The following is a 19,918-nucleotide window of genomic DNA, read 5'->3' on the forward strand; positions in this document are numbered from 1 at the left end:
AACAAAACGACAGCAGCTTGTCTGTTCCCCTTCCCCCAATTCCCCAGCACTGTTCCCATCCCCCCAATTCCCCAATAAAAATCTTAAAAAAAAAAGTGTTCTATGTTTCACTAGGTTTAGGGAGCATCATTTGAAATGGAGTGAACATTTTTTTTATTGCAGAACTTCTGAGAACCTTAGCATGCTGATGCGTCTTACGGTTCTCCAAGAAAGATAGGGGAAGGTGGCATTTCCTGACCTGAGTAGACCACTAACCCTGCTTTTCAAGAAGGACTTTGCAGGCTAGTGGGAAATGCTAGCCTACATAATTCTGTTCACATTTATTATTACCAAGTTTCAGCTTCTTCCTTCCAAATATGATGATAGAACTAAACTACAACCTGGATTCTAGAGAGATCCTATATATTAGTACTTTATAAATATTTGGGTCAAAGAAATTCTCTCAGGCTTGGAGCTGATGGTGGAAGTGAGAGAAGAAAAAGAAAACAGGATAGTTTATCATTCTAACTAGCAATCTCAAGAGGTGGATTAGCTCTACTTAAGCCATAAACTGAAGTGAGGTCCTTGTGAAAGGGTGCTGCCTAGGGTCCTGCCTGCAGAGCAGCAACTTCATCCCGCCCCTTTTAAACACTGCCTGAGCCGGTAAATAAGGAGCCAGTGGAGATGCAGGCTGGTAACTGCTCCCACGTTGGTACCAGAAAACCACCATGTTGCAGAATAACAGACATGTGCTGGGAGTGATCACGGGTCCCCCAAAACAAAAGTGCCACTGGAAGTCCTGCAAAGTCTGACCCAGGCCCAAGAAAGGGGAGCATTTGCAGCAGGCTCCCGTGTCATCGGCGAAATGTCCTGTGACAACTTTCACTTACACACGGTTCCTCCTTTGGCATGAGACTCAAAGATTAGAACACCTGCTAACTCCCGTTTCACCTAGAAAAAAAATGAGAAAGAAAGAGAAATGCAAGATTTGGGGGTGGGGAGGCACATTCCCTTTTTACTCAGTGCTAACTGTACCCTTCTTTCCACACAACCATCTCCGGCTCTGTTGGCTGCTGCTCTCATCTAGACCCACTCGCACTAGATTTGCCACTAGATTCTTAAAGCTCTTACAAAAGCTATTTTGTAAGCTGATTCATATAAGACAACACCCCTAGAGACCATTTAAAACATGGTTTCACATGTATGAACTAGCCGACTTCTGTCTTGGGTGAGAACATCTACGATATCACATGACTCTTTTGCTATCAGAGCCCCTTCCCTGCATCCCACATAATGCATCACAGCAAACATGGAAAATTCAGTATCTTGAAGTTGAGTAATGAAGCGTAAATGTGTGAGCAGATTTATTTCCTAGATAACTAAACAAATTTTTTAATTCCAAATTATGGTCCCAAATATGGCTCTAGCTCCTGAAGAACCAAGTAACCTGAGATTTCCCCAGTGCTTGGTGTCTGGAGTTTAAGGGTGAAGAGGAGACTACCCACAATCCTCTCAACTCCACCTGGGGAACTCAGAAGCGAGGCATGCTGGGGAGCTGGAGCACAGGTAGGGAACGGGGTCTTCCCTCACTTTCCTCTACAGCATGAGCTTGTGGGAACTATATAGGCAAGGGCTCCCTCCCACCCCTGACACACACACCCAACCATGGATGGAGTGAGGATGACAGGGCAGTGGTGGGCTGGAGCGGGGCCTGGGCTGGGCCACACCTCTCCATGGAGGTGAGCAAGCTCTGGACTCCCAGTAGTGCAGCAGGGAGGGATGTGAAGGCAGCTCTGTTTGGTTGAAAGGGGAAGGGTTCGGAACCCTTCTGCTTGGGGCTGTGGCAAATGCCTCACTGTTCTCAGCAGAGACCTGAGCCCTGCCCCCCAGAGCAGGGAACACAGACACTGCTACGACGAGAGAGCATAGCATCACCTAGTGATCTGGGAATGAAGGCAAGTTAGGAATGTAGATATTGCTGAGGGTATATAATCTATGAACATTTTTTGTTACTATTGAAACAACTTTTTACTGTTATTATTGAATTATTAGCATATGGGAGACTTGTGTTGCCTGGAAATCCTATTCCTATGTTCCTTCTATGGGAGGTGTTTCTGTCTCTATTCAGAGGCCAATTTTCTAAATTCGCCTTCCTAAATATCCTAATCACATAAAAGTTCAGAGTCAGATACAGCCATCGGACCATTTTTCACTAGTGGGTACTGCTACGTGTCCTAACCTATCTACAGTCACGCTCTCTTGAACCTTCTGCCTCCTTTCTCAATAGGGCAGCCAACCTGGGCAAAGCTGGACACGTGGGCCAGGACAGGCCATCTTCATTCCTCTCCTTCCTCTCTCTGGCTCTGTAGTTCATGGAAGGGTTTCAGGTTCCCTTTTAAGGACTGGCTCTCTTGCCTAAGTGTGCAGATTCCAAGATTCCTATTTGGATGGATGAAGCACAAGTTCCAATCCTACTCACATCTTACTGCTTTGGGGTTTAGGGCTCATGGGCAACTAAGAACAATGTGACAATACTTGATTCCCTTTCACTGATTGTTCTTGGGTGTAACTTCCTGAGCATCTCATGAGAAAGAGTAGGGGTGATTTATGAGGTAGAACTCAGATATACCTGCCCCTCCCCCATGCCCTAATACTCTCCTCCAGTCCCAACAGTACGTTTAAATCGAAGTCCCTCTGACCGTGACCAGTCAGAGGCCACTTACTGTGGTAGAAAGATGGGATAAGGCTTTAATGTGAAGGAGCTCTTCATAGATAATCTCTAGATCATCCACGGTCCTCTGGCCAGGTCTACAAAGAAGAAAGTAACAAAGAAATAATGAGAAACAGTTCATCACTAAAGCTTGAAATAGATTCAAGGGTCAGTAACGTGTTCACAGGTTTCTCAGGAGAAATCTGTATAAAAAGATACACTGGCAGAGGGGGAGATTATGCCATTGTAACCCTTAAAGGAATTTTTGAAATGAATGTGTTTCTTATCGGAAGACTGCGCACACAGCCCCCTTCCCTTCCAACCGCAGAGGGAAGAGCTTCTCCGCTCACGCTGTCGTTGGCTAATTTATCTCTCACTTTGTAGATGATGGCTCTAAAAAATTGCTTTTCATTACCATCTTAATAACAACAAAACTTGTCTTTTAACACAACTAGGTACAATTGGTTTCATTACTGGATGACTGGTCCACATTCCTTGAGATTTTCTGTGGCAGCTTAGCCTAACAGGATAATAACGCTGTTGTCACTATGTTTTGGGTTATGTAATATGCTTTTATCACAGGACTCAAATAGAGGATGTACACAGACTCCGCATTTTCTTACCTGTCCCTGAGGAGGTGAGGGCATGAGAGGTGCAGAAGGCAAATCATATGTCTGGGATTGGGAAGAAAGGAAAAGAAGGGAGGTATCCACTTATATTTCCCAAACTCTCTTCCATGGATGACCACTGTTCCATGAGATATAAATCAGCGTACTAGTTAAGTTTTTTCTCCCCTATAATTTATTATAAAACTGGTATCCAATAATCTGCCTTGAAGGATGGGGTATGGGGGTGTTATGGACAATTTGACACTGGGGAACAGAGAGGGTTACTAATCATCTTTCATGTCTATAATTATTCTGTAATCACTAATATTGTTTAATTATAGATCAATGATAATAGATATGATTGGTCAGTAATGTAGGTTTTCTATTTTTCTGCAATATAAGGAACCCTGACTAATATGTTATTGAAACTTAAAAACAAACAAATTGGTTCTTAATTCTGAGAGTATTAGGAAGTCAATCTCCACTTGATGGGCAGGCAACATTTGCTCTCAGCTAACTGTTGCATTTGTGTATGTTACCTATTACATAATCACCATTGTATTTTATGCATTTTGTTCTATTGGGATGTCTGAAAAGTCATGATGTATTTTTCTATGTTTTTCGTTGCAAAAATGTGTCATGACTTTTCCAACAACCCAATAAAATGTCAACAATTTATGGTATTATGAATGCTACTGTATATTAAACATTTAAACCTTAATGAGCTACTGATGGTGTTCCATCCTTAATTACATTTAAAAAGTGTTCTTGGGCCGGCTGAGTGGCTCAGTTGGTTAAGAGCTCGCTCAAGAGTTTGAGCTCTGAGCAACAGTGGTTCGAGTCAGCCCGAGCTGAGCAGCCGNGCTCAAGAGTTTGAGCTCTGAGCAACAGTGGTTCGAGTCAGCCCGAGCTGAGCAGCCGTGAGCTGCCAACAGGTGGCGGGATGGCTCAGCTAAAAAATTAAAAAAAAAAAAAAAAAGTGTTCTTGGTCAAGTAAATTCAGGGAGTGGTGATGCACTGACAGAGCACTGGATTTCGAGTCTCAAGATGGTGTTTTAGCCTTAGTGCAACCCCTCACTAGTAGATGGACTGAGGTGACTCAACTGGCTTTTAAATACTCAAGGATCCTCGTTTCAAAACCCCTGTGTGACATCAGAGCCTTAGTCTCATCTGTAAACTGAGGACAATACCCTCCTAAGAGAGATGTGAGAGCTAAAGGAAGCAACAAATGTGAAAGCACCAGCATATTTATTTGTGTAAGTTAAAAGAAAAATCCAGCAAAGTGATATTCAAAACTCAAACGCTTGCACAAGAAGCTAAACTTACAAATAAAGTGCCTCTGGGCCGGCAAATTACATCCGAAACTTACTTAATTATGAGATAAGTGCTCCGAGCAATCAAAACTGAATTGTAAATATTCTAAAATAGTTAATTAAATAATTTTGCAACTATGTTATAATACGGGGGAGATGACAGATCAAGTGGAGGCTAATAGGGAAGAAAGCTCTTTGCACACCTTCCCTTTACCTTCTCAAGGACAGTTCTAACATGAACAAAAGCAATCCTTCTCTTATAGCATCAACAGAGGATATATTCCCTAGTCTTGACCATACAAAGACAGGCACTAAATCCAGGACCGTAACCCAGGGAGATGCCAACCAGGGTCACCTCCTGCCGAGGATCACCACTGAAGGACGCAAGCATCAATCCAGAGCTTAATGGTGGAACTCAGAAAGTATGGCCCCCCAAGACACCAAAGCAAAAGCTATGGGCACAGGGCTCTGAAGAAGCCAGGCCTTCTCAGCAGGGGGCCGAATCTCCTACTTGACTTAGACATGGGGGTTTTGAAACTAGATCCTTGGGGATTTAAAAGTCAATTGAGTCACCTCAGTCTCTCTACTACAATGGAGGCAGCTGAGGTGAAAGTCTCAGGTAGGCATAATAGGATTACGGCTCTTCAACACAAGGAGCTGCCCTGCTGTTCTTGCTACTTGACATCAGCTGCGAATAGCATGGACCCTCATAGAAGCCTGGCTAAAGAGAAAACAGCCGCCAAGGCTTGTTCTCACCTCCATGGGACAGGCTGTTTTGGAGGGAGGAGGAAAACTCAGCTGGGAAAAGAAAGGGTTAGAATTTTGCTCTCAAATCTCAAAGTTGGCATTTTGGGAGCAGATCTCTATGAGTTTAGGGAGAGTGTTTACGTAATATCAATATGAAATCCATACTGATCAACTCGTATAGGTTAAAAATCTTTAGAACCTACAAATCCCATTATATTAAAAAAAATGATTATGTACTGTCCAAGAGTTAAAAGATATGATAAAGAACTCAGTCAGACCCTCAATGCAGCATATTAAACATTGGTCATAGCGGTTCAAGGCTGTCCTTGGAGCCATTATAGGCAGACTCAGGATCTGCACCAAAGCGTGGAAAAACAGAGGCAAGGACAGCAATAGTCGAGCTGTTTCAGAAACCCACTCAGCCTTGCGCTGCTCCACTCCACCGAGCATTGCCTGAAGCTCGCTTCTCCTCCATCCTTTGCCCTCCTGGCCTCTCTTCCTGCTTTCTTAAACATTTCTCCCAATATCTCTTTTGGTCTGTTGTTCTTTTGTTCATCTCCTGAATTGTGCTGTGTCCCAAGGTTCTGCATTCCCTGTTTCCATTTTGTGCTGCCTTCTCTCCCTGGGAAAAATCCACGCATTTCATCTATATAATGCTGAGACCTAAATCTTTATCTTCAAACAGATCCTTTTTCTGAGCTCTGAGAGCTTCCTGGTCATTTCTTCCCAGATAACCCCTGAGTGCACAGACTCAATCTGTCTCGGAGCACTCCCTCGTCATCACGCAAGGCTCTTCAAAAGCAGATCTCAATGTCCTTTTCCAGACGCGTCTGTCTTGCCTCTCTTCACACCTTCCCTCAGGGCTCTGATCTCTCTCCAGCCATGCCAGACATCTCTCCATTCCTCAGACACGCTAGGCTTTTTCATGCCTCCGAGACTTTTCACATGCTTCTTCTCTTTGCCTAGAATATTTTTTTCTGCTTCACGCCCAGCTCAGATGTCATCTCTCTTGGGTAATACTAGTTCTCCAACCTTTATTCTTCATGGCACATGGTCCTCCTGCTGTGGTAATTACAATATGCTGTGAAGAATGTTATTTGCTTACATATCCATAACTCTAGACTGCTCTTCTCTCAAGAGACGTAACATCTGGTAGCGCAAAGGGCACTCTGGATTAGAAGCAGAAACTGGGTTTGAGATCTAAATCATGAACTTCCTACCGTGTTTCCCTGAAAATAAGACTGGGTCTTATATTAATTTTTGCTCCAACAATCTACATTTATTCATTTATTCATGTACAAAAATCTACATTTATTTAGTTATGTCTGGCTGATGATCTTAACTGGGGCTTATATTTGGGGTAGGGCTTATATTAAGAGCATCCTGAAAAATCATGCTAGGGCTTATTTTCCAGTTAGGTCTTATTTTTGGGGAAACACGGTAGGTGCCTGATTGCTTTAATGCCCTGTTTCTGCATCTATAAAAGGGAATAATAAACAGAACTGTTGTAAAGACCAAATGAGTTAATATACATGAAGCACTGAAACACCACAAATATGGCACAAATGTAGCATTTTTATCATATATGGCATTATTATCAGGGTGGATGTTTAATATGGCTCATCAGATGAGTCCTCACAATTCATGTTGAATTCAGGGTCTGCCCAAGGGAGATGGTAGCAATAGCACGGACCAGTCCTTGTTCTGTGGCCTGGGACATATGGGGCTTATGCTCTGTTATCCTTCCTATTAAAGGTCAAGTAAGACAAGGTGCCCATAACACAATTCACTTTTGATACAGCACGAACTTGTGTCATGGCAAATAATTAATTATTAGTGGTGGGAGGAGATAGGATGAAAATGTTGGATCTCACCTCTTACTCTAAATCCTGTAAAATGATGGAAAAGATATATTTTCTGAAGGATTATGGATTTATTCATCTATCTGTGAGGAAGAAATTCCATCTTAGACCAGCTGAAGTTACTCAGCCTAGCTAAGTCAACATCAGAGGGGCCTGGACGGAGATGAGGATCAAAGGCGAAGCAGCACCTGTTGGGCTGAGCCCTTTTATGGCTGGATTTTTGTCTGCCATGCTAAAGATGCGAAAGACATTTTAAAACCCAAAAACTGCACTGAAAACAAACAAATACCACCACCACCACAAACCACAAAATAGTATTATCAGCTGACCAGAGAGTTCTAGGAATTCTTGGATGACAGAAAGCCTATAGAAATAAAATGTCTGAGAAATGACTGGGAGCAGCCACAGCTCAACACTCACAGAAGAAAACCACCATGGGAGGAGGACGACTGCTGATAAGATAAGAGCAGGAGAGGGTTCAGAGTGGTTAGTTCCGTGACTGCTCCTCTCGGGTCAGTGGGCAGTCGGGCCCCCTCTGCCCCACCTCACACTGAGCAGCAGGCAGTGGCAAGAGTTTACCGCCAGGCTGAGACCTGCTCTCTAAGACAAATGCCCAGCGAGGAGCCTGAGAGAGAAGCAGAACAGAGCGTGTGAAAGCCCTGGCCTTCCTGCCAGACCCAAAGGAGGAAAAGGAGTGGCAGGTCTCCCAGGAGGGAAATGCTCAGAGAGGCTCCACTCCAGGGAAATCCTCCTTAGTTTGGCCAGGAGTGAGAGGAAGGGGGCGGGGGTGGGGCTTCAGCCCACCTGCTCCCCCTCACGCCTCTCACAGAGCAAAGTCTGCCAGGACACATGGCCCCCACTGCCTTCAGGGTCGGCTCTGTTAGGGGCATGACCACCACACCTGTCCAGAGACCCATGTGGCAGCGTATTCTACTCCCTGGTCCTCCACGCATCCATAACCACTGCAGAGAAATAAAGAATCCCACAGAGACTCGCTGGATCCTATGGAGAAACCTATGCCAGCCGTTTGAAACAAAATGGAACAAAGCCTAAAAACAGTTTAGTCTGAGTCCTAAACAACATTCAAAATAAAAGGAAAAAAGGAAAGAAAAAGAATGAACCCTCAGGTCTAAAGTGGTCAAATATCCACAGGGCAGGCCACTGTCATTTGCCAATCTGCCCAGGTAGCCGGAACTTTTTGGTCCTGTGTACAGCACTTTTTTAATGAGGTGAGAGAAGTCAGGACTGCAAGGCGTGAAGAGACTTACTTTAAAACATGAGTATATTCACCGTTAGCAAAGCAACAAAAGCAGTCCCGAGCAGCTTGCTACCAGCAAACTCACTGCTGCCCGGGGCCTCGACATGTCACTAGGATTGAAAGTTGAGGGAAGTCTCAGGGAGGACGCCAGATGGAGCAGCCTGTCCCCACCGAAGTGAATCAAAACGTGAGCCCCTCTCCCACCCCAGATGGGGCTTCAGGGCTGTGGCAGCAGCAACAGAGAACGAGCCTGGCCTCTCCTGAGGCCACCAGCTCAGAGCGGCTGTGCCACCTAGTGTCGTAGAGAAGACTCACCTCCCTCCTCTTGAATCAGACAAAGGTTGTCCTGTTCCTCTATCTCACCCCTTGAAAGAGCACCCGATAACATCTAAAACGGAGCCTTCCCCATCACACTCACTGAACAAAGGCACCCTTTAAAAGCGGGTTTCTCGTGGCAAACAGAGGCATTAAGCACCTTTGGTGCTTTGGTCTTTACGGAGGCGAGAGGGAAAAGCAGAGAAGAGATTCTGCACATCAGCTCCCAGCCTGTTCAAACAGTAATGAAAGGGTCCCAAGGACTGAAGGCAGTTTGGCTTTCAAGAGTCAAGGGAACACTGTGCCCCGAGTACCTTCACAGAGTAACCGACAGGCTGGGGAAGGGAATTGACTCTCCGGCTGCTCTGAGTGGCAGCCGGTGGATGTACCTGGTCTTTACTTGTCCTGCTCCAGATGTCACAGGGAGAGATATTAGGCATCCCCGTTTCTTTACAAACCTGCGTGGTGCCACATTGATGTGGATTTGTTGGATCCCGCTGTGGGAAGGCCTAGTTTCTGCAGGGGATGCATTCTGGCAGCAATGTCTAGTTACAGACAAGATAATAAATGGGGATGGATGGAGAGGCAGTTTATACATTAAAGGATGGGAGGGTTCAGGTGATATTGGAAGCTGCTGGTAAATATAGTTTCATCCCAGAATTTATCAAGGTCAGAGATGGAGCTCCTCAGCTATTGGAACGTGGATAAAATGAGGGATTCGTCCCGCCACCAAGCAGCAAGATGGCATGGCCAGTAGTAAGACATGCAGGTGCGTGAGTAGATAACCCAGTTCATCTAGGCCTGTCACCTAATAGAGCTACTCCGTGGTGCATGGAGAAAATACCCAGAAAAGTCAACGTTATAAATATCTCCGTAAGTCATAGCCAAGCTTCAAAATAAGGAAAGTGCTATATTATTTTTCCAGGGGGCGGGGGAGGGGAGGTGAAAATGCTTTCGATTTGTTGCAACACTCCACCTCAGTAGACCTGATTCTCCTGCTTACAAGTCACTTCTCAAACTTGGATAATTTTCCAACTCTCTTAGGATCTCACCTCTTCCACTTCCCCTATAGGAAAGTTTGCCTGTGATTTCCCACCCTTGTCTAATGAACCAGCAAACGTGTTTCTTTTCGTTACCTCCCAGGACCCTTTGCTTCTTAAGAGTGAGACCTTAAGTGTTAGAGACATTCCAGGAGCCTGGTGGCTGGCCATTTAAAGTGTCCTTCTCTGCTCGGTCTGCTCACCTCCCTGCCACTACACCACCCCTTTGCCTTATCTTTAACCCAGAAAAGGGCATTTTCAGTTTATCAGATGCAATTAGGCATTTCTTAGTTCTGTGTACATGGGAATTGTTTCCTTCTTTGAGAAGATAGAAATGAATAGTTTACAGCTGCAGTAAAGGGCAAATGCTTTATGAATATTGGTGAGAACTGAAGTCAATTCCATCAGAACATGGGGTAAGCACTTCATAATTCAGGGCCTCCAAGTACTAAGTATTTTTGGGACAATGTGATTTGAGGTTTTCATGTTTAGAAAAAACAGTCTTCCAGCAAAAGTGTTTACTATGAGGACACATTAGACACTTAACACTAAACCTTTTAAAGATGCAACTATAAGTATTTCCTTTAAAACACCTTAGCAGCAAGTAAAGAAACAAACAAATTTGGATGGAATCAGATAGTATAGCTATCCGCCTTTATGTATGAGGCATATGTACATCAGATAGAAAACGCAAACGTTTTTTGAGGAGGTGCTATGTGGATACATTATTACTTTTTTGTTGTAAAAATTAATTCTTAATTAATCAGGGTCAGGTGGATATATCCATATTTCTTTGGATTTCATTGTTTGTTCAGCAAATCCACCAGAGAGGACCAAGTTAAGGCAACCTAGTATGAAGGAAAGGATATTACCCATGACGACAAAATGACATTGGATTTGGAGTAAGCAGGCTTGGGCTCCATTCCTCGTTCAGCCACGCATATTACTGTGTGATGTTAAGGAAGTCACTCGACATCTACTAAGCTTAATTTCTTCATCTATAAATTGTGGATAACAACACAAGTCCTACTCAGTTCACAGAGTTATTCAAAGAGGTGATGCATGAAAGGTCACTATATAAACTACACAGTGTGATTCATACGTGAGTTTTGCTTGTAATTCTGACTAGTGGGTTGAAGTGAATTTTTTCTACAGTTGATGGTACACTTGTACTCCAGTCTGGTCTATATGGCAATAATTAAATGAGATGAGATTCGTCTGTAATCATTATTTTTTAAATCAGAGTTCCATGACATCTTCCTTTCCCAGGGCTCAAAGAATAAACCCCGGAGGCCATTTGGAATCCTCGTTGGCCCAGAACAGGTGGTCCACCACAGGAGAGAACACAGGTACCAGAGTCACACAGACCTGGACCGAATCCTGAGTCCACCACTTTCGGGATAAATACAGGCAAGTGACTTAACCTAAGCCTGTTTCCTAATCCATAAAATGGGGGATGCTATTAATAACTACCTAATAGTTCTGTTGAAAGAACTGAATTAGATAACCATTGAACATAGTGCCTAGCACATGTGTGCTCCATAAATCTTGGCTGTGATTAAATATAATTGCATTTGTTGTTTACAATCCCCTTTTGAAGCTGGGAGAGCATACATAAGCAGGCATGATTAAATTCATTTTATAGCACAAAAGGTTTGTAACCTGGGATTGTTGGGTGACTAATTGTTAAATTGGTAAGACCAGAATCAAGGGCTGTTGGGCTGAGTATTACTTTCAACTTTATTTAGCAGACTTTTGGGTTGAATGCATGTATTTCAAATGCTGTTATTAAGTTCTCAAAATAAAATTAATTTTTAAAAAATATTTTTATTGGGGAATTGGGGGAGGGGGACAGTGTTGGGGAATCGGGGAAGGGGAACAGACAAGTTGCTGTCCTTTTGCTCTTCAGTCTAGTTGTGGAGGACATCGCTTCACTGGCCCATGTTGGTATTGTGATCATTGTGCTCTTCCGGCTTAGGCAGATCGGTAGCTGGACCTTGGATGGCCACTCATGGCAGCTCATGCTGGCTGCCGGCCACTCATGCTGGCCTACGGCAGCCCACTGCAGCAGGGGCTGCAGCCTACGCCGTCGCCTCATGGCAGCCCAGCTCCAGGTCGAGCTGTTGTTTACCATCTTAGCTGTAGAGGGCGCAGCCCTATCAGGGATCTGAACCGGGGCCCTGCTGCTCAGAGCTGGCGTCCCAAGCCAACTCTTAACCAACATGCCACTCGGCCAGCCCAAAATATAATTAACTTTAATTTCATAAAACTCAATAATACCTGGCATCTGTCTTTAGTTCCAGTCCTTTCGACCCATTCTCCACAGGTAGCAGAAAAACCTACTGCAAAGCTGACCACACCACACCTCCCTTTAAAACTGTTCAGTGGTGTCCAAAATGGCTATACAATAATATCTAAGGTACATAGAGGGCATAGAAGATGACCTTCAAGCTGACCTTGGCCACATTTACTAGCACTTCCGGTCTGGGCACTCCTTCAGTGTGAAACAACTATTGTTCCTTGTTGGAACTTTCCTGACATCTTTCTGGGCCCACACCCATCCCTGCTCCCCTGCCAGGCTAGGAGTTCTTTCTTTGTTCTGAGAAGAAGAACACTAAAATATTATTTTTTGCTGCTGTTAAGAAGAATAAACCTAAACATCCAACAATGACAAACTGATTGCATTAAGGAACATTCAGAGAATAGACTACTATGTACCTATTAAAAACCCCACCCTTAAAGAGTATTTAAGGTTAAAGGAAAATGCCATGATATATTATTAAGTGTAACAAGTTAGGAATTGAAACATAACCAGAGGAATAGGCACCAAAATGTTATTGTAATAATAATTATTTTAGAGAGATGGACTACAGGTGTCATTTATCCTTCTTCAGCTCAAATTTTAAGTACCGTATTTCCCCATGTATAAGATGCTCCCATGTACAAGACGCGCTTTAATTTTGGGGCCCGAAATTTGAAAAAAAATGTATTACAGAAAGTTATTGAACTCAAGTTTTATTCATCATAAAATTCATACAACTCCTCATCACTGTCAAAACTCCCAACCATTAGCTTGTCCTCATCTGTGCTGATGATGAATCACTGTCTTCATATATTGCCTCATCCTCAGTTCCATCTATGGCATTTGAAATGCCACGCTTCTTAAATGACTTGACAATGATCTACAACCACTGTATGAGACGCACCCAGTTTTTACACCCCCCATTTTTTTTTTAAGATTTTTTAATTGGGGAATTGGGGGAAGGGGAACAGACAAGTTGCTATCCTTTTGGTTCTTCAGTTTAGTTGTGGAGGACGTTGCTTCACTGGCCCAAGTTGGCACCATCATTGCGCTCTTGCCGGGCGAGGCAGATCAGTCGCCGGATTCTGGACAGCCGCTCACAGTGGCTGCTGGCTGCTCATGCTGGCTGCTGGCGACACATGGTAGCCCATGGCAACCCACCTGCAGTCGCCGGCGACTCACGGCAGCCCAGCTCCAGGTCGAGCTGTTGTTTAGCATCTTAGCTGTAGATGGCAGTGTCACTGGCCCTCAAATTTGGGATCTGAACCGGGGCCCTCTGGCATCCCAAGCCAGCTCTTAACCAACGCACCACTCGGCTGGCCAGAGACCCCAAATTTTTCAAAAATGGGTGCGTTTTATACAAGGGGAAATACGGTAGTTTCCAAAATTTCTACAATGAACCAATTGACTTTAACAATAAAGTCATTAAATCTTGAGGGAATCTTATAATAAGCCCTAAACTGTAAATGGGCAGCAATATCATGTTTCCCTTTCTCAAACCTGTATCCACATGGCAGCAATCCAGTGGTTGGTTTCTTGGTCATGTAAATATAGGGATAAGTGGTAAATTGCTTTTATAGGGGTGAGGCAAATCCAACCCCAAGAAATGGCCCACTTAACTCAATCATTGCTTCTGGTAAATTCTACAAGCTTTCACTTAGGGCACAGGCAGTCTTTCCAGGAAAGACAATGGCAAAGTTTGTCATGCCATGAAGGGAAAAATTCACAGTGAATTTCATATTTTGTAAAGATTAGGCTCTTTCAGTCATGCTTCTCTTTTCCTCTGATTTGCATTTGAGAATAGACCATCCTTTGAACATACTCTTGGCATATCCCAACCAAAATCAAAACCCTAGGCACCACTGATTTTAGGTTTCCTAATCGGGGTTCCTCTGAGGAAGCAAATTTCCCTATAATTATCAGGATTTCAAATTTCACACCCTCAAAAACAGCTTGCACAAATAAACACCCTATTACAACAGGCTCTGCTAATTAAGAGAAAACACAGCCTCTCAAGTGCCCTCTAGAGCAAGTGTGTGGAACAGCCAGTGGGGGCTGGCCTAATGCAGTCAACTGACTGGTAAAAAAACACCTGCTTGCCCCCCCACATATCTTTTCATGTCACTTGACCACCTTAAATTGTTTTCTTTCAATCTGATGCCCCACAGCACATGTTAGAAAACATTAATTTATCACATGAAATAAATGAACTTAAGCTTCTGAGTTCCCAATCCATTTGAAAGACTCCAGAACCCGCCAACAATTCTCTCCCTCCCTCTCTCTCTTTTTTTCCCTTCTGCTCAGGCCCAACTGACATCACTTTCTCAACTATGTAAGCTTGTAGGCTTTTAGGGAATTTCAGAATTGCAGACCAACTTTGAACCAGGTTTGGGAAATGGCATTTACTTCATTTCCCTCCAACCTTAAGGTTGGTTTCTCATAGATCATTCTAGACAGCGGAACAGTAATGTCTCACTTTACTTGGAAGAAGAGATTGGGGGGCTTGCATGGCAAGAGCCTTCTTTGTCTCCTAGAAGCCTCTTTTTGTCCAGTTGGCTTCAAGTTTATAACATTCTGTTGACCTGGTCATTTCTCATCTTTTTGCCCATGGCGCCCTCTCCAAAGTATCTGCTCAAATTGCCAGAACGCACATTTCTAGTGGTAAGGGTCTATGTTGTATCTATTTGCTGTAGGGTAACCTCTTTTGTTTTTAGGCTCATAAACAAAGCAAAATCAAAACGAGAAGCTCTGAGAGCTCATTTTAGGTTTGATGTCCCCGTCAACTGGCTGCAACAACAGTGTGTCAAACTGTCATTGTTCTATAGCACTTGCCCCCAAATGCCAGCCAGGTCTGCACCTGTGAAACCAGGATGGGCATTGTGAGTCACTCTGCCTGCCACTACATAAAAAGCTAATTTCACATTCAGAATGTATGTTTTTTTTTCCAATACCAATAGCAACAAGAGTGTGCCAAAAAATTTCCCCCAAAGCTCTATTCTGTTTTTTAAACTACAGAACATTCTTTCATAGTTTGACAGTTAAAATGCCGCAGTTAATGTAATAAACAGAGAATTTTTCTAAGTAGCCTGTCAAAACAAGTGACACTTTTTTTTTCTGCTAGCGAGTCTCAGATTCAGAACAATAGGAAGTACCTTTCAAAGCAACATCTTCATTATACAATCAAATTCTCAAAGTAATCTTCTCATCAAAGAATATTGTGTTATTTCTTTCCTAGTAATTATCAGAGTTCTGCAACCTCTCTGGCAGTGGTGACTGTTATAAAATGCAGCTGTGCTGAGTTGAAAAAATTAAGGGTGTCCTGCCCTAGTCGATATGGAGCCAATGCATCTCACACCTCCACATTTCTTAGTGACTTGGCAGTTTGGGCAGTAAAAGGTCAACATTTCTTGGACTTTTGAACATGACCTCATGTTTCCAGGAGAAAAGTGCTCAGCTGTTCTCTTCAAGGACAGCAGTGATACTGTCAATTCTTGATCAACTATGCTTATTTTCCTTCCATATAAATAAAGTAGACGCTCCAAAGGTTATTATCAGACAAAAAAAAAAGGTGCGTGTGCGTGTGTGTGTGTGTGCGCGCGCGCGTGCGTGCATGCGTGTGTGTGTGTGTGTGTGTGTGTGTGTAACTTGAAAATCTGTCTCATAAAATTAGACTCCTTCTTTTTCCCATCACTTGGGGGCTGTCATTTCAATATAAAGAAAACCTAAGAGTACAGACTCAAAAGAGGAACTACCAACCCAGTTCCAATGTTTATAGTTTTGTAAAAGCTAGAAAGATGGGAAAATCACAAGAGCACCCAACATAATGTATCTTGGAATTCTGGGGAAACTTGTACTTTACCAGCCAGTGATAGGCTAGAAAAGTCCAATCTTTGGAATATACTTTTCTCTGAAATATCTTTGGATGCCTAGGATCATGCAATTCAATTCTATAGGAGAGAAAAAAAGAAGCACAAGCAAAGAATCCCATTTCTAAGGGTGACTCAGGAAACCAACTCTCAGGCACTTTCTCGTGAGGGTGAATGGAACAATTAGCATGAATGTTCCTAGAATGGTGCCTAGCACACAGCAGGTACCCAGCAAATGCTGGTTGCATCTGAATCTAATTTGGGAGTGCCTCTCCCTTTGGATTATAAATTCCCCCAAAGGCAGGAACCATTTTATTACTTTTTTTTAAACCTCTTCGGTACACGCTCAAAAATCTTTGCGCATAGAATGGCATCTGCCTCCCTTGAAGCAACTAAGAGCTGAGGGTACATTAGCTGTGGCTATACAAGGTGTGATCAAAAGATATGGCGAATGCTTAAATAAAAATATTTATTACAATAAAAGACACATTGCTATTAACCCCCCTCAAAATACTTCCCCTCGCTTCGAACACACTTATCCCATCCGTCTTGCCACTTTCTGAGGGAGTTCTGGAAGTCCCCACCCCGATGATCCTTCAGGGCAGATAAAGTATAAATTGCTTGGGAAGATTTCTTGGATATTACTCATGATTAGGCCAGCGAAGCTCTGGCTTTCCGCTTGATATTTGAGATTTTCTAGTTAAAACTTTTGTTTGAAGAAACAAAATTTTGAGGCAAAAAAACAAAAATAATTTTTTTTTGTTTGAGGCTAAAGGAGCTGAAAACCATGGTTCTAGAGTTCAGGTTGATGGTGCCATCTGGGATACGGGAAGGCCTTTAAACCAATGGTGGGGGACATTAAGACCCAAGAGAAAGTTTTGACAAAGGGGACATGGTGTGAAAAGAAAATGAAATATGTTGAAAAGCCTTTTTGCAGTGAAAGGGGAAGAATCCTGAGGAAAGGAAATAAAGGGGCACTGAGAGGCTATGTGAGTTGGTGTGAGGGGCAGACATTGGGGAGGTTGGCCTGAGGTACACCTCGCTTTTGGAAAGTGCTCAGTGGTCACACAAGACGTGAAGTTTAACACTCTTGCTGAAACCTGCTAATAAATGGAGGCCAGCCAAGCCAGTGACTCAGAGCTGGCATCCACAGCTGGCTGGCACTGGCTACAGGGTGGAGGGGGATTTCCTTTCCAGCAGAAAAACATAAGCCCGTGTGTGGTGGCTTCAGAACCAAGTGCCAAGTCATCCCTTATTGAAAAGGTTTCCCTGAGATTGGGACCGTGACATATGCTTCTTTGTATGCCCCACAGCAGTTAGTAGAGCTCCCTGAACAGAAGAGTGGCTCAATTCCTTCTTTCTGAATTGATCTGATTAAATAGTTCAGAGTCCTCTCTATTTCAGCTGCTGTGCTGCTACTGAAAGTAAGGTGGGTTTCAGTGGAGATGGAAAGGGGAGAGCATCTCACTGGCTGAATGGAGGCCTTGGAGCATTAGTGGAGCAGTGGTGTTCTCTTAAGTAAGTGTCTTTAATCTAAAGCACACAAGGTTCAAAATGAGGTGAAAAGGTGTTACCGAATGAATGAATGCATGAATGAATGAATGCATACAAGCACAGGTATAGGTCTATGGTTCTGACAACCTCTGTTTCATTGCATTAGGGACAAAGGAGCTATGACGGTCTGGCATAGAAACAGAGCAGTTTGTTTGTCATTGACCAAAGGTCATTTAACATATGCGCTCAGTTTTGACATCCTGAGCCAACCACTAAAAAAAAAAAAAAAAATCTCTGTTTTAACTCATGCTAAATAGAAATGGAGATATCTGGATGAAAATAAAATAGAAAATAGACCAACACTGCTGTATCACCCTTCCGTCTCTCCTTTGGCCCCGGGTGAGACCAGGACTTTTGAAATCAGCCTCTCTCCTCCCGGCCTGGGCGTGCATGCCTGCACACTGCAGGCCCCGGTGACCAGAGCGGGTGTGTACCGCGCGCTTACTCACGGTTTGCGGAGGATCATCCGCATGTGGGCATCGGGGCCCATCTGCGACAGCAGCAGCATGGTGTCCTGGAGCTCTTCATCACATTCCTTCTTCTCCTCCTCAGTTGGCAACGAGGCATCCTCGTGCTCGTCGTCCAGAAATCGATAAAATAAATATTTGTCTTGGAAATGATGCTCCTGGTCCACTACGGGAAACATGGAGGCAAGCGTCAGCTGTTGCTGCACCTCTGCCTCCCGGCCCCGGTTACCGGAAACAAATGGATGGTGTCGGGCAAGAGAGCCAAGTGGCAGCAAAGTGGTGAGACTCCTCATCCTTCTCACTCTGCCTCGCCCAGGGCTGTGCAGCTGGAAGACATTGACGTCCGGCTGCAGGCACACACCTCACAGCTCTCTCTGACCCGCCCACCTCCTGGGCCGCCCTAGGACTAGCTCATGACAACCTGCCAACTTGTCTGAGATGAGCACTTTGACCAGCAAAAATTGCCTTGGTGACATTTTCTAGCATGTGGGACATATGTCCCAAACCGGGAAATAACCAACTGCCAGCTCATGCTGTAAAATGGTTTTTGAAAGTACAGACTTAAAAAAAACCTTACTTTGTCAGGATCAGAGTTCATGCTTTTGTTTCTATATGTACGGGTTATAAACATGCCTATCTGCACTTCAAAAAAGTTAGAAGAAAATTGTTTGAATAAAGCTGACTAGATCAAGCTTCTAGGTCTTAAGATCCCTTAGGAGGGTCTATGGTCATTTCCTTCCAGTTCGGATTTTGAAAAGTTTTTTCTCTTGTTCCCTCTAAAGAAAAAGATTTAGATCTCAGAAGGACAAAGTCAGTAAACTCGGCTCAGTCCTTCATTCTATACATCTTAAAGCTTTCAAGCCCCTTTTCAGATTGGAATATCAACACCACCAAAAGATAGAGAGGTGGTAAATCCTTGCTACTCAAAATGTGCTCTCAGGACCGCGGCATCTGGGAGCATGTTGGAAGTGCAGACCCTGAGGACCCACGTCCATCCTGCTGAATCAGAATCTGAATTTTAACAAGAGTCCCAGGTGATCTGCGCATATTTAAGCCTGAGAAGCACTGACAAGACCATCCATAGATTCCCAGGTGTTGGTAAATTAAATGAATGATTTTAATGGTGTGTCAGTTTGGAAAAGTGGTCTTCGCACAAATGGCATGAGCAGTTCGACCACAGTCCCACTCCAGTCCTGAATAGCTACTCTGCTCAAGTGCAGCCCCCGCGGATATCAGGGGCTGCAATGGCAGAGCACATTCCTGATTTTAAATACAGTCCTCTTGTGGGTATACAAATTGGCTCTCTCAGATAACCATGGTTAAAAGGCAGCCTCTGAATTCATTACTTTCTTTCATGTCATCAGCCCAGGCCCACATCTCGCGGCTCTTCATCCTGCTCCTGCATTAGGATGGCTCTGCAGTGCTCAGAGGATAATCACACTATCAACAAACCGTGAATGCAAACTAATAAACATAATTGGAACTGATGCACTCGGTTGCAATTTCATTTTCCCTTCATACAGTCTCCCAAGTTAGGAAGGTACAATGGTGGAACACAGCAATCAATAGCATCCACTCCTGCATCTGTAGTGCTAAATGAAGATGCTAGCTCTGCGGGTCCCTAAAGGGATCATAATTCTTTCTTGCCCATTTGGGAGCTTAGCAGCAACTTACCCAGGGAAACGCGCTTAGCATTTCTTGAGGGTTTTCCAGGGACTGTGGCTTATCTTACCATGGTTGAGAACGCCGTCTTCTACCAGGACTTGCCACATGCCAACAGCCTGCGTTCGGGAGTGAACACATGGAGTCTGCTGCAGCATCCAGTCCACCAGCTCGGTTCCCACACAGCATTGTCTAAGGGGAGGTGGGACACAAAGGATGGGAGATCACCCCCTTG

The 19,918-nt window shown here is 43.9% G+C and overlaps 1 protein-coding gene across 9 annotated transcripts in view; it reads right to left on the bottom strand.

Moving 5' to 3' along the window:
• The window catches only part of RAPGEF4 (Rap guanine nucleotide exchange factor 4), a 298,057-nt gene that overhangs the window by 61,161 nt on the left and 216,978 nt on the right, over positions 1-19,918 (bottom strand). For all 9 annotated transcript variants that reach the window (XM_019653708.1, XM_019653711.1, XM_019653714.1 and 6 more), the window contains 4 exons: positions 19,754-19,875; positions 18,004-18,187; positions 2,703-2,787; positions 870-930 (listed from right to left, as the gene is read on the bottom strand). In XM_019653708.1, the coding sequence (XP_019509253.1) occupies positions 870-930; positions 2,703-2,787; positions 18,004-18,187; positions 19,754-19,875 (452 nt within the window). The remainder of the gene's footprint in view (positions 1-869; positions 931-2,702; positions 2,788-18,003; positions 18,188-19,753; positions 19,876-19,918) is intronic.

Source organism: Hipposideros armiger, unplaced genomic scaffold, assembly GCF_001890085.2.
Source record: "Hipposideros armiger isolate ML-2016 unplaced genomic scaffold, ASM189008v1 scaffold_205, whole genome shotgun sequence".
NCBI classification, from domain to species: domain Eukaryota; kingdom Metazoa; phylum Chordata; class Mammalia; order Chiroptera; family Hipposideridae; genus Hipposideros; species Hipposideros armiger.